At 42.0% G+C, this 14,858-nt stretch overlaps 1 protein-coding gene across 1 annotated transcript in view; it reads left to right on the plus strand.

The window, feature by feature from the left end:
- Positions 1-2,553: 2,553 nt before the first annotated feature.
- LOC136865870 (zinc metalloproteinase nas-13) overlaps positions 2,554-14,858 on the plus strand; it is a 67,719-nt gene continuing 55,414 nt past the window's right edge. Inside the window, exon 1 of the mRNA XM_067142436.2 lies at positions 2,554-2,679. Coding sequence (XP_066998537.1) covers positions 2,613-2,679 — 67 coding nt within the window. The 5' untranslated portion in view covers positions 2,554-2,612. The remainder of the gene's footprint in view (positions 2,680-14,858) is intronic.

Below are 14,858 nucleotides of genomic sequence, written 5' to 3' on the forward strand. Positions count from 1 at the left end.
ATTTGATCCCCTCACCTCCTGGTCAGCCCTATCTTTAGAGACGGCTGCTGAAGCTACTCCCTCCTTATTTCCCTCCTATGACCCTGTTCCACTTGTCTTTTCCTATCCTCTACTCTACATTTCCCTTTGCTGTTTTTCCTTTCCTCCTACTTTTACAATTCTCAGCAACAGTTCCGTGTTCCTCATATTTTCTCTGTTGATCTGTCTGCAGTGACGCGTACCGATTTCTCACAGACACCTGCCCTGAATTCTGATCCTGAATAGAGCCCTTAGCCTCCTGTGTCCTTCCCTTTAAAACCTTAGGCCATCTGTCTTCTGCATTTTCTCTCTCTCCTTCCCATCCCTCTATTTTACCTACTGTACCCTGTACATTGTTTGAGGGAGGTCTACAGGTCTTCCTGTCCTCTGAGAGAATCCTAATTATCTCCCTCAAAGTCGGCAACTCCTCCCTCATACTCCTTAATGCCCGGCCACACCCACAGTTGCTACATTTGCACTCCTTAGCCTTTATTTACGGAATAATGAAAAGAACATAACTTATGCTGTGTAAAAAAAATAAAGGAAAGAAAGGATGATAAGGATGATTAATAAGTGAAATATTTTTAACAGACGGTTTTACAGGCTAAGTCCAGTGGACGTGGCTCAAAAGGTTGTACGTGGAGCAAATTCTTTATCTATACAAATAAAATCATAACGACCGTGTGTCTGTGCATTGACGATTTCGGCGAAATTTTCGTTCAGTTATCCGTTTCAGATGAAGTAATGACTATCTGCATACTTTTTATCTTTGGAGTCTGTTTGTTTGAGTTCTTATAACTTGAAAACTACTGGATATATTGCTAACAAACTTCATATTTCGAATCCACCTGTCCTTGGATAGGCTTTAGGGCCTATGTTGTTTCTAAATGCCTGAATTAAATGGGGGTTTATACCGAACCAAGACGTTGATTTTTCACTGCCACAAAATATATGCAATCAAAATAGAAATCTACCTGCGTTAATGGAAATCAATTTCCACACCTTTTCTCTCATGCGCATCATTTGGATGTGAGGATTAATAAGGGAGCTCTCATTAACGGGCCGTTTTACTAGCTTTCATGTCATATCATGATTTATTAAAGGGTTTACCAATAAAGGTATTTCACTCTTTTCGATAGAACACGTAATAAGCGAAGTTATCGTCAACGATTGGTTTCATGAGTCTTCAGCCATAGCGACACTGCCGGTTTCAGATTAACAGCAATACGTAACCGAGAATTAGAGGAAGAACTGTGCACACTTCGGACTAGGAACTGTATCGTTCAATAAACTCTCTGATCGTCCTCATTCTGTCTCCACTTTGTTCAGCTTTATCGTATTTCACGTTACTGCTACGTGCTTTCGTAGAAGAATACCAGTTTAAAATGCCATATTAAACGTTTGAACACAGGCATGTAACTTTGCACAAACTCATGAAGGAATCGTGAAATCGATTGCCAATTCCCGTGCGAAAGGACGGGTACACATGCTAGTATAAATATTATAATACGGACGTGTGGTATATGTAGCATCACAACTGGGATAAAGTGAATAATAATAATAATAATAATAATAATAATAATAATAATAATAATAATAATAATAATAATAATAATAATAATAATAATATATGCTATTTGTTTTCTGTCACCTAGGTCTTATGGCGACGATAGGAATGGAAAGGGCCACTGGGAAGGAAGCGAACGTGGCCCTAATAAATGTACAGTTCCAGTATTTGCCTGGTGTGAAACTCGGAAACCACGGAAAGTCGTCTTCAGGGCTGTGACAATCCGCGTAGCCAACTCACTCGGTACTCAATATTTTAACACTGTACACAGAACGAATACTCCCATCTCTCATACACACAGGCGTACGCGCGTTCGGAAATCAGAATTGCTCAGACGGTACAACAATGGCCTTCTGAGCAGGTTCAATCACGGCTCAGTCCGGTGATATTTGAAAGTGCACAAGTACGTCATCCCCGACTGAGGAGTGAACATACCAAAAAATCTGAAGTTTTCCAGTTTTATTTTGAATAGAATTGATTTTAAATTGATTTTGAATTAAAGCTGTGCCGGTGAGAAATCGCTCGATAACTGGAGGATTTTTTTTTCTTGCTAGTTGCTTTACGTCGCACCGACACTGACAGGTCTTATGACGACGATAGGATAGGAAAGGGCTAGGAGTGGGAAGGAAGCGGCCGTGGCCTTATTAAAGGTACAGCCCCAGCATTTGCCTGGTGTGAAAATGGGAAACCACGGAAAACCATCTTCAGGGCTGCCGACAGTGGGGTTCGAACCCACTATCTCCCGGATGCAAGCTCACAGCTGCGCGCTCCTAACCGCACGGCCAACTCGCCCGGTAGAGGATATTTTAAAAATATATATTATATATATTATATTTCTCTCCAACCATATCTGAATTATTGACCCACTTAATGGCTTGTAGATTAGATGCGATATATTTAACGCCAGCTATCTTCGGCAATTAACGATAACTATCTCCCTTATCTGAAATACAGTACTTGCTAATGATGTCACCTGACAGTTAGTTCTGTATATAAATAACGGTCTTGTGGTCATTCTGTTTGAAATATGTCGATCCTTCTACTGTGCCTCTTCTGTGTGAGCTTGTCTGCAGCTCTTCCTCTTCCTGGCACTGGTAAGATATGAGTTTATAATTCAATATTCACTTCAAATGATCTGCCTATAGGACTTAAGAGCATGGAAGTTGATCATATATACGGTATCTCTCCTGCTGACTCCAAGTAGTGGTACCGATATGCTTGCCTTATGAATTTTAAGTCCATACTCTGTATGTGTTCGATATTTGTAAGAGTACTGTAGTAGGAAGGGACCGGTTGTATGAGGTATTTTTGTATCCCTGTTGCTATTCAGTTATACAGGTCAATATATTACGGACTAGGCTGAGTGGTTCAGAGGACAGAGTGCTACCTTCTGAGCCAAGTCGGCGGGTTCAATCTCGGCTCAATCCGGAGGTATTCGAAGGTGTTCAAATGCTCCAGCATCGTGCCGATAAATTTGCCGGCATGTAAAAGAACTCTTGCGGGTCAAAGTCCTGGCACCTCGTCGTTTCACAAATCGTAATAATTATGAGGGAGACGTAAAACCAATATTTTCTGGCTCCATGGCTAAATGGTTAGCGTACTGGCCTTTGGCTCAAAGGGTCTCCGACTCGATTCCCGGCTGGGTCGGGGATTTTTAAATTTCAAGAGATAAATCCGCTGGCGCCGGGGCTGGGTGTTTGTGCCCTCTTCAGCATTAGAATTCATCATAGACAAGGCCTCATTCTCACACACATGCAGGTCACTTGTACGGCCATTAATTAAATTATTATTATTATTATTATTATTATTATTATTATTATTATTATTATTATTGCTAATTGCTTTACATCACACCGACACAGTTAGGTCTTATGGCGACGATGGGATAGAAAAGGCCTAAGAGTTGGAAGGAAGCGGCCGTGAAAATCATTAAGGTACAGCCCCAGCATTTGCCTGGTGTGAAAATGGGAAACCACGGAGAACTATCTTCAGGCTGCCGACAGTGGGATTCGAATCCACTATCTCCCGGATGCAAACTCACAGCCGCGTGCCCCTGACCGCACGGCCAGATTATTATTATTATTATTATTATTATTATTATTATTATTATTATTATTATTATTATTATTATTATTATTAGTCATGCACGACTAAGGAGCGCGATTGAATTTATTTAGCTGATATCGTTGTCTTTTTCTTCTTCCAAAATCTCTTCATCTTCTCGCTGTGGCTTTTCTTGCGATCTTCTGACCAAGTTTTGTTGGTGGTGCAAAGCAGTAGGCCTATTGTCGACTAATTTTCTGAACTTAGATCTGTCTAATACAATGTCTGTGATGCCTATTATCTGAAGATCTGTTCCTACTTCGAGCAGCAAATTGTGATTTACTTTTATTTTGGTCGATTTCTGATTACTCATTCTGAGATTATTTACCTAGTTATTATTATTATTATTATTATTATTATTATTATTATTATTATTATTATTATTATTATTATTATTATTATTATTATTCAGTATGAGGAGATAATGGCTAAGTTAGGAACGAACTTCGTGGATAAAGCTGTGCGTATGAAGCGGTTTCGCTGGTGGGATCATGTGAGGCAAACGGAGGAGCATAAGTTACCTAGGAGAATAATATCGCCTACTTGTCCATGGAGAGAGAAAGAAGCAAAGAGAGACAAGGCGATGATGATTAAACTTACTTTTAAATAATTTAAATATAAGAGTTGTGGAAATGAAAGCCTCAGAGCTTTAGTTGCAAATAGAGGAATCTGGAGGCGAATATTTAATTCACATAGGCTTGGAGACTGAAAGACATAACAGTATATATTGAACTGTGTATGTTTTTTGTCGTACCTCTGAGGGGTTATTAATTTTATTTATTTATTTATTTATTTATTTATTTATTATCGTGTGGCTTTTAGTACCGAGAGTGTCTGAAGACATGTTCAGCTCGCCTTATGCAGGTCATTCTATTTGACACCCATGGGCGAACTGCTCGCCTGGATGTGGGGTAATTATAATAATGAGGTAGAGAGAGGGTGAAACCCAGTGTCGGCACATAATCTACTCTTGTCGAATCCAAGGGGACTGCTCACTGGGTCAGTTGGCAGTGCGGTTAGGGGCACGCAGCTGCGAACTTGCGTCATGGAGATGGTGGGTTCAAATCCCACTGTCGGCAGCCCTGAAGATGGATTTCTCTGTTTCCCACTTTCACACCAGGCAAATGCTGGGGCTGTATTAAGGCCACGGACGCCTCCTTCCCACTTCTAGGCCTTTCCTATCCCATAAGTCTGTGTTGGTGAGGCGTAAAGCAAGTTAAAAAGGGATCTGCTCAAAGCTTTACGTCTCCATCCGACGGACGAGTCAATATCAGCAGCATCATAATTATGCTCTCACTCCGCATAATCACTGTGGAGAGGTCTGGAATAAAATCCAGGCTTTTGGCACACTAAATAGTGATTATAAATGTTATACCGCCACTTCCCCTACCCTACCGGCCAACATTCTGATGGTAACATATTTTCAACCCACGGGACTCGAACCGGGTAAACACGGTCAGACCGTATATACTAGGCGTCTTAATGACAATGGTCACCAAGCGGTCTGGCGGGTGGGTTGATGGTCATTTGTATCGGTTACCAAGATAACGAGTTCGATTCCGGCTGAGGTTGGTGGTATTTCAGAGGGTACTTAAATGCGACATCTCCGTGTCGTAGGCTTCCAGCGTGTTACGCAGCTCCTATGGGACAACATTCCTACATCTCAGAGTTTCTTAAAACTTATAGAGATTGGCGTATTAAAAATCGAACGAGCTTGTTACGCAGTTCCTGTAATGTCAGTAATTCTGAATATAGTGGGCCGTGTTTTCTTATTTTTCTTACAAGTTGCTTTGCGTCGCACCGTCACTGATATGTCTAATAATAATTAAATAATAATAATAAAATTAGGTACGGTTTCCTTCTAGAAACTTTATTTTTTGATATAGGCCAAAGGCAAGCATTTATACAATGCAGCGTCACTGCACTGTCCTACATGGAGGCTTGCACTGGTGTCTCGACGGCGCACTAGCCGCCAGCGTCTTGGAAAAGTGTAGCATTCCAACTGATGAGCCCACTGCTACACTGCGGCCAAACGCTGGTAATTTCACGGTTGAAAAAGCCTAAAGACTTAAGAGCTTAATTGTTTTTAATAATAGTGTTATTGGTTTGACGTCATACTAACATTTTTTTGTTTTTGGAGACGCTATGGTGCTGGAATTTAGTCCCGCAGTACGTGCCAGCAAATCTACCGACACGAGACTGACGTATTTGAGCACTGTAAAAAACCATTGGACTGAGCCGGATCGAACCTGCCAAGTTGGGGTCAGAAGGCCAGCGCCTCAGCCGTCTGAGCCACTCAGCCTTTCGCTGATTGGCCTTATGGCGACGATAGGTTAGGGAAGGTCTAGGAGTGGGAAGGAAGCAGCCGTGGCTTTAATTAAGATAGAGCCCCCAGCATTTGTCTGGTGTGAAAATGGGAAACCACGGAAAACTATCTTCAGAGCTGCCGACAGTGGATTTCGACCCACTATCTCCCGAATGCAACTTCACTGCTACGCGCCCCTGTACGCAAGACCAACTCGTTTTTTTTTTTTTTCATTTTTTCATTTTCACACCACGCAAGTGCTAAGGGAGATCTCAATAAGGCCAAGGCCACTGTCTCCTCAGTCCTAGCCCTTTCTCACCCCAGTGTACCCAAGTAACTACCTGTGTTAGTGCGCAGTCTAACAGTAAAGAAATTATTGCGTTTTATTTGTTCCTACATAACTTTCGCAGCACATCACTACTTTCCTGTTACTGTTATTACATCCACATTGGCACACTATCAAAATGCAAGCCCGCGAGATTTAATCTACAGTCATCTATGGGCTCACCGTAGTAAGGTGTGAAGCAATCATGGACATTCAAAAACAGTGGCCACAGAAAGTATTCGTACACCTATGGAAAGTGATGGAACATCATTACGACTTACGAGCTGAAGTCAGATTTATAAACAGCATAACGAAAGGCATCAGATATACACGTTGAACATGCAGATCGTTTAAAATGTAACATGATCGGCACGGTACTGTATACAAACTGGAGATTGTACCGCCAAGAAAGTATTCGCACAGTGCGGATGTACTGCCTTTGTCATCATCATCATCATCTGTTTACCCTCCAGGTTCGGCTTTTCCCTCGGACTCAGCGAGGGATCCCACCTCTACCGCCTCAAGGGCAGTGTCCTGGAGCTTCAGACTCTTGGTCGGGGGATACAACTGGGGAGAATGACCAGTACCTCGCCCAGGCGGCCTCACCTGCTAAGCTGAACAGGGGCCTTGTGGAGGGATGGGAAGATTGGAAGGGATAGGCAAGGAGGAGGGAAGGAAGCGGCCGTGGCTTTAAAGTAGGTACCATCCCGGCATTCGCCTGGAGGAGAAGTGGGAAACCACGGAAAACCACTTCCAGGATGGCTGAGGTGGGAATCGAACCCACCTCTACTCAGTTGACCTCACGAGGCTGAGTGGACCCCGTTCCAGCCCTCGTACCACTTTTCAAATTTCGTGGCAGAGCCGGGAATCGAACCCGGACCTCCGGGGGTGGCAGCTAATCACGCTAACCACTACACCACAGAGGCGGACCTACTGCCTTTGTGATTGGTTAAATCAGTTGTCGCCTCAGGTTTAGGCCGTTGTGACTGCAGGGGGAGTTGTTATATCTTCAGTCATCACTGTGCTGTCGTTGCCGCAAGGTTATTTGGTACGGCAGCGAAAGACGACCGAACTATCATTGAGTCAAAGAGAATATAGTGTTACTGTATAAACAAGGTAAAAGTTGTCGTCAAGTAGGAAAACAGCTCGCATTAGCTTTACTACGGTGAGTTCAATAGTTAATAATACAAGCCCAGTGGACAAACAGAAAACAAATCTAGATCTGGTCCTTCAGAAGAGCTGACGGTATGGGAGCGACGCATTATTGTGCGATCGGCACGAAAGGACCCATTCCGAAGTGCTGGATCCATCGCTACAGACCTCACTTCAAGGTACAACAAAACGGTGAGTGTGCAAACTATAAGGAACGTATTTTATAGTGCGAACCTGCGTAGTGGTTTTCCATGAAAGAAGCCACTTATAAGTGAAATAAATAAGCAGAAGCTCCTACAGATCGCGAAAGAGTATTGTGAAAAGACAATGGACTTTTGGAACACCATTATTTTCTCTGATCAAGCGAAGTTTACGTAGTTTGGAACTGGTAGGAGCAGGAAGGTATGGTGCAAGCTAAACATCGAACTTGCACCTCAATACGTAATCCCCACGATAAAACACGGAGGAGCGAATGTGATGGTTTGGGGCTCCATGGCTGCGAATAGAGTGGGGAAACCTGGCATTTATTGATGGTATTATGGATGCCAGGAAGTACATAGATGTGTTGCATCATAATTTAAACAGCAATGCACACAAGTTCCATCTGGAAGGGGTCTTCCCCTTACAACAGGACAATGATACTAAGCAGCGTGCAATGATAAGCCGTGAATGGTAGTTGTACAATGCCCGAAGAAGACTTCTCACTCCACCGCAGAGTCCAGATCTCAATCCCAGAGAGAACCTGTGGGATCATCTAGGCAAAGAAGTGCAAAAACGCCATCCTACTAATAGAGAATATCTTAAAGACAAACCCTCAGATGCACGATCCAACATATCTGAAGAGTACACCAAACGTTTAGTTAATTCAATGCCAAGACGTCTGGAACAGGTCATCAAAGCTAAAGGTATGCATACAGAGTATTGAGACTGTGTTTGAAGAAAGACTTCGGCAAGTGCTTGAATTATCTAGTAGTGTACGAATACTTTTTGTTGTGTTAAAAGACGGGTTTATTTGTTGTGCTGTAAATATGATAGCAAATATAAAGCGAGATGTCTTTTCTTTATACATATTTCTCACTGGATGTGTTTATATTAGTTCATGGTGCTTAATATACGAGCTATACGTTAAAATGTTGGTGTACGAATACTTTCTGTGGCTACTGTATGTTGCGGCACGGCCAGTTATGGCTGCTAGCTCTGTACTCGGGAGGCAGGTGTATTCGAATTCCCCATCGGCCATCCTCGAAATGGTTTGCTGTGGTTTCCCATTTCAACTAAATGTTGGGTTGGTACCCTTGTCAGGCTTGTCCGTACAATTACGAACAAGACCCTCACACAGCAGTTCATGTAACTCACCCCCATGGGGTGTACCGGGAGAAGCAGCTACAGAAGCGCGAAACGAACATGTCTTCGGACAATCCAACACCATACGCTAAAATAATACAATAACAACAGGCGCTATGTTTGGGTCTTATGCAGTCAGCTGTCTGTGACGGTGAAAGTAACAACCAGACAGACCATCAGCCATATCACGTTTGAATGTCCTGTCAGGTCTTTATGTAGCTAAAAAAAGACTATGGATGCTAGTTGACTGGTTGAATAATCTACGCCACGGCTCACTGAATTCCCTCCTTTTCCTTTGTTAAACATTTTGTAACTCTTCTTCAATATTATTTTCTCTGTATGTTTTCATGCCCTATAAAAACAAAGCCCTCTCCATACAGGCCATAAAGGCCCATGTAGGAACTTTGTAGGCCTATATTACTATCCGTAACATCAGGACGATGTGGAACAGAGTGGTTAACATACATCTTTATGTACACTGTGAAGAGCCACCGTGGCTCAGGCGGCAGCGCGCCGGCCTTTCACCTCTAGATACCGTGGTTCAAATCCCGGTCACTCCATGTGAGATTTGTGCTGGACAAAGCGGAGGCGGGACAGGTTGTTCTCCGGGTACTCCGGTTTTCCCTGTTATTTTTCATTCCAGCAACACTCTCCACTATTATTTCATTTTATCTCTCAGGCATTAACCATTGCCCCAGAGGAGTGCGACAGGCCTCGGCAGCCGGCACAATTCCTATCCTCGCCGCAAGTTGGGGGCTTCATTCATCCCATCCCTGAGCCGGTCATCGACTGGAAAACAAGTTGTAGGTTTTCATCTGTGTACACTGTGTGAACTCTAGAAGTGGAAATCTCGTATCTTACATTTTTCGACATCCTGACGGGGAATCGAACTCACGTCTTTCCACGTGAACTTAGAATGCTTTTACCGCCTCGGCTAGCAGCCAGTTGGCTTGGGGACTGGGTGTTTATGACGTCTTCGTCATTCATTTTATCCTCATTAGGTCACCACCTAGTTTATACAGATGCCATGCACAATAATTACTAAATAAAAATGTTGAATTTTACAGCGGTCGTACCTATTGTTCAGTGCTTAATTAGCTTCATCGGGAGTTCAGTGGTGGTGTCCGATCCATGGTCACGAGTTCGATTCCAATCAACAAAGGAGGACACTAAATCCGAAAGATTGCATTTCATTTTAGCAGATCTACCAATAAAAAGGAAACTATATTGTTCCTGTAAAAGCAGCCCTGCAGTGTCTTCCTAGAAGGATGTAGAAGTAAACGGGAGTGAAATACCAGCACTCTGTTGTCTATATAATTAAGTCAGAAGTATGAAGTGAGGAAGTATATACGATGAGTAACGAACAGTTGATAGTTAGCGGTGGCGATCTGACGGACCGAAGCCTAGCACACCTATCCCCCCGGTCCCCGCTCCTAAACGATATACAACAGCAAGCCTCGAGGGGGGGGGAGTCTGGGTTGCAATATCAGTCTCCGATGCCTTGCTCTCAGAAATACGTGCGACGTTTTTTCTCACTACTTTTAAGTTTTGTAAATGGAACAATGTGTCAGATGTATACATTGTAATGTGCTTTAAATTTCTGTCATTCTCAATTGAGGCTTTGGCTTCACTGATAGCCTTCGTAGCCCTCAGTATACGCCACTGCTCCAGATGTTTTATCCACGAGCCGCCACTGTGTGTATTTCAAGGAGTTAGTGAGATTTTACTGTAAGTTTAATTTATTAATTATTTTATAGAATAACTTAGCATTTGAAAACTATTTGTTTAGTAGACTATTTACCAAGATAAATGCACATATAACGCTGAAAATATTTATTGCTGGAAATTGTGATCAGGGCAGTCTAAATTATATTGAGGGATGACAATCTAAAAATGTCAGAACTTTTAGTTGTTAGCTTTCCAGTCGTTCTTAAGCTGAGGTGACATTCCAAATTTTGCTTGGATTCAGTGTAAAAATTGAGAGAAATCACATTCAGAAAATTACCACTGAAATTCTTGATAGCACAGATTTGAACATTTTAACGCTATTTTTCTAATCCTCTGTTCTTTCACAATATTTTTCCTTATTTTTCTTTTTTTGCTAATTGCTTTACGTCGCACCGACACAGATAGGTGTTATGGCGACGATGGGACAGGAAAGGGCTAGGAGTGGGAAGGAAGCGGCCGTGGTCTTAATTAAGGTACAACCCCAGCATTTGCCTGGTGTGAAGATGGGAAACCACGGAAAACCATCTTCAGGGCTGCCGACAGTGGGGTTCGAACCTACTATCTCCCGAATGCTGGATACTGGCCGCACTTAAGCGACTGCAGCTATCGAGCTCGGTATTATTTTTCTTGTAAGGAGTGGAGGCTCCAGTATTTTTATCTAGCGAGAACACCATTACAGATTACACCACCCCCGTTATGTTGCTAATATCAGCCTAATAGAACAGATAGAAAATAAGAGCTCTTTCAGAAGTCCGTGACACTGACAATGTCCGACTCCATGGCTAACTAGTCAGTTTTCTGGCCATTGGTACAAGGGTTCCCGGGTTCGATTCCCGGCCAGGCGGGGAATTTTATCCTTCATTGGCTGTTTCCCCTGGCTCGGGGACTGGATTTTCGTGGCGTCTTCAAATTTGGATTTCTAACTAGATAGGGCCCCAGTCCCATAGCTCCACAGATGGGCATCAATTTGAAAGACTCACACCATGGCCTCTCCGGAGGCCATACATTATTATTATTATTACCGAGCAAGTTGGCCGTGCGCTTAGGAGCGCAGAGCTGTGAGCTTGCATTCGGGAGATAGTGGGTTCGAAGCCTACTGTTGGTAACACTGAATATGGTTTTCCGTTGTTTCCCATTTTCACACCAGGCAAATGCTGGGGCTGTATCTTAATTAAGGCCACGCTGCTTCTTTCCCACTACTATCCATTTCCTGTCCCATCGTCGCCATATGACCTATGTCAGTGCGACCTAAAACCAATTGTAATATACATTATTTCCATCAGTTTCTTCTATTCCTTACTGCATAAGAATCATTTAAAAAGCAAACAGGCAAGAGTATTTACGGAGTTTGGCCACTATTTTTGATGTTTATGAAAGTAGTATGAAATATTCTTTGAAGAGATGTGTATAAAATTCCCCTTCCTTTTTCTTATTAACTATCTTGTAGTATCCGGCGTTGCCCGGATGGTTTCTGAACATTTACCTTTAAGATTTGCATTACCAGTTAGTTATGTGTGAAGTGAATTTTCATAGAATTCCTTTTTGACTTGCAGATTGATATGTTACGATCTATTATGTAGTTTTAGAATTATTTAGATGTGTTTGATTTCGAGTTTTAGATTATTTAATTTTCGAGTAAAACTTCGTCCTTATGGAAGCTCGAATCGACTGGGAAGTATTTGATCCTGTCAAAAATTAATACGTGATAACTATATGTATTTAGCCGTCGCACTATATATACGATGTACAGGATTTCAACTGTCAATGAAACTGTCCCCCTCTCACCCCCCACCCCTAAGAGATAAAAAAGTCTGGACTGTCACCATTCATCTCAGTGAACCCGAAAACTGTAGATTCGACACTGTTTTCGATTATTTTTATATCTCACTGCCCCCTCACCCTCACTCCAAAGGGTGGTGAACACGAACTTTAATAAAAATTTCGGAGTGTCACTATTCATTTCAGCGACCACGAAAACTATGGATTCGATACTATTCTAGATTATTTTTATACCACCCCCCTAGCCCCCTGCCCATAAGGGTGCTCGGGGTGTCTTACCCTCACGTGGTTTGTCTCCTGATACTAAGTGATAAGTGTACCAAGTTTGGTGAAATTGCTCCAGTAGTTTAAGAGGAGATATGTCATTTACACACCCACACACACACACACGCACACGCACACACATACATCTATTTTATATATAAGAAGAAGAAGATTTTATATATAGTTTTCGATAATTTTTATATCTCACCCCCTTCGACCCCACTTGGACTTGTAAAAAATTCGGAGTATTACTATTCATCTCAGAGACCCTGAAATCTATGGATTCGAAACTGTTTTTAATTATTTCTATATCTCACCCCCCCCCTTCGCTCCCCACCTAAAAGGGGCTGAACTTAGACATTAAAACATTCTGGAGTATTACTTTTCAACTCAGCGACCCCGAAAACTATTAATTCGACACTATCCTCGATTATTTTTATAACTAAACCCCTTAACCCCCTCCCTGAAAGGCGCTAGGGATGGCTTAACCCCCACAGTGCTCGTCTCCCGATAGTAAGTAATACGTGTACCTAGTTTGCTTGAAATTGCTCCAGTGGTTTAGGAGGAGATGTGTCATTTACACACACACATACATCCATTTTTATATATAGTAAGATTTTTATACTTCACTCCCTTTCCATCCCCGCCCAAAGGAGTCCTATGAGTGCCTTACAGATAGTAAGTCTTATGTATACCCATTTTGGTTGGCAGCTATGCCCAAACGTACATGCATAATCTCGCTGCTCTAGAATCCTGGAGCTGACGTTGCCATGGTTACGGCAGTTTATTTCTTTTATCCGATTCCTAGAGCAGGGGTAGCGTGGTGCCAATATCTCCGTAACGGTTGGTTTTAGGGTCTTAAAATATGGTATCCGGGCCCGTAGGGCTTACCGAGTTTTGTTTTTTGCGTCAAGAGGATTAAATTGAGCTTTGTCTCGTCCTTACACGACAAATTCGATATTTTGCCTATACTACCATATTATTTTTATATCTCCCCCCCGTGCCCCCCACCTCGAAATTGTTTTGAAAATAAAATACGGCCCATGTTACTCACTGGCAATGTTGCTTTCCATAGGTGAAGTAATTTTTAAAATCCGTTCGGTAGATTTTGAGTCTATCCGTTACAAACAAGCATACATATTTTTCCTCTTTATAATATTAGTATAGATGAAGCATTGGTGTATAAAACAGTTTACTTATCTTATTTCGTTTTCGATATCTCGTCCAACAATTTCAAAATACTTGCTAGCAATGTCGCAGAAAGTTCAGTTGATGTTTTGAAATCACCGTTATCTGGTCTAAACTGGACAGTTCAAGACTGGAGCTCGTCTTAAAATCTCTCGTAATAGTGTGGACACTGTGAAAGTGTGACTGAATGTGGGGGCAGCATCGTGCGCTTATCGACACTGTGAATCAAGCTTTAGTGGAAACATCCATTCTAGTGTATTATAATCTCTGGTGACAGGTAGTCATTAAGTAATTCATTAATTCATTCATTCGTTCATTAATTAATTAATTAATTCATTCATTCACGACTGATCTGTATTTAGGACCCACTGTGGTGGTATTTGAAGGTGTTCAAAATACGTCAGCCTCTACTGTCTAGAAAGGTTTCCCTGCCTCTTGACCTAGTCTTTCCATGTTATTACTGAATTCTTCCCATGACTTCAACAATTATTTGTTTAACTCTGTTTTTTTAAAATCTCCGTTCAATTCCCTGCCTGCATCAGTCCTTTTTTGGAGCCATTTCTGGTACGCCTTCTTTTTACACTTATTAGCAGCTCTCACTTTATCATTCCACAAAGACGTTCGCTTTTTCCTATCTTTACACACAGTTATTCCTAGGCCTTCCGTTACTGTTTCTTCTACAGCATCCCCATATGCCACCCAATCTCTTTTTACATCCTGAACCTGCTTACTTTGCACTGTTTAACTTTTTCAAAAATGATATCCATGTACTTCTATGTAATTTCCTCGTCGTGGAGATTTGCTAAACTATTTCGTCCTCGGACAGATTTCACTTCCTTTATCATATGTCTAGAGATATTTAGTTCACTGCAGATTAGATAGTGGTCTATATCATCAATAATCCCCGGAATACCAGTGCATTCATAAGAGATTTTGTGAATTCAGAATCTATTACGATATGATTTCTTATGTTTGTGGTGATCCTACCCTCCCATGTGTAGTGGTGAATAGCCTTATGCTTGAACAATGTATTCATATTTGATAATCCCACATTAGCACAGAAATCCAGTAAACACTTCCCTTTC

Source organism: Anabrus simplex, chromosome 1 (genome assembly GCF_040414725.1).
Source record: "Anabrus simplex isolate iqAnaSimp1 chromosome 1, ASM4041472v1, whole genome shotgun sequence".
In the NCBI taxonomy this organism is placed as follows: Eukaryota; Metazoa; Arthropoda; class Insecta; order Orthoptera; family Tettigoniidae; genus Anabrus; species Anabrus simplex.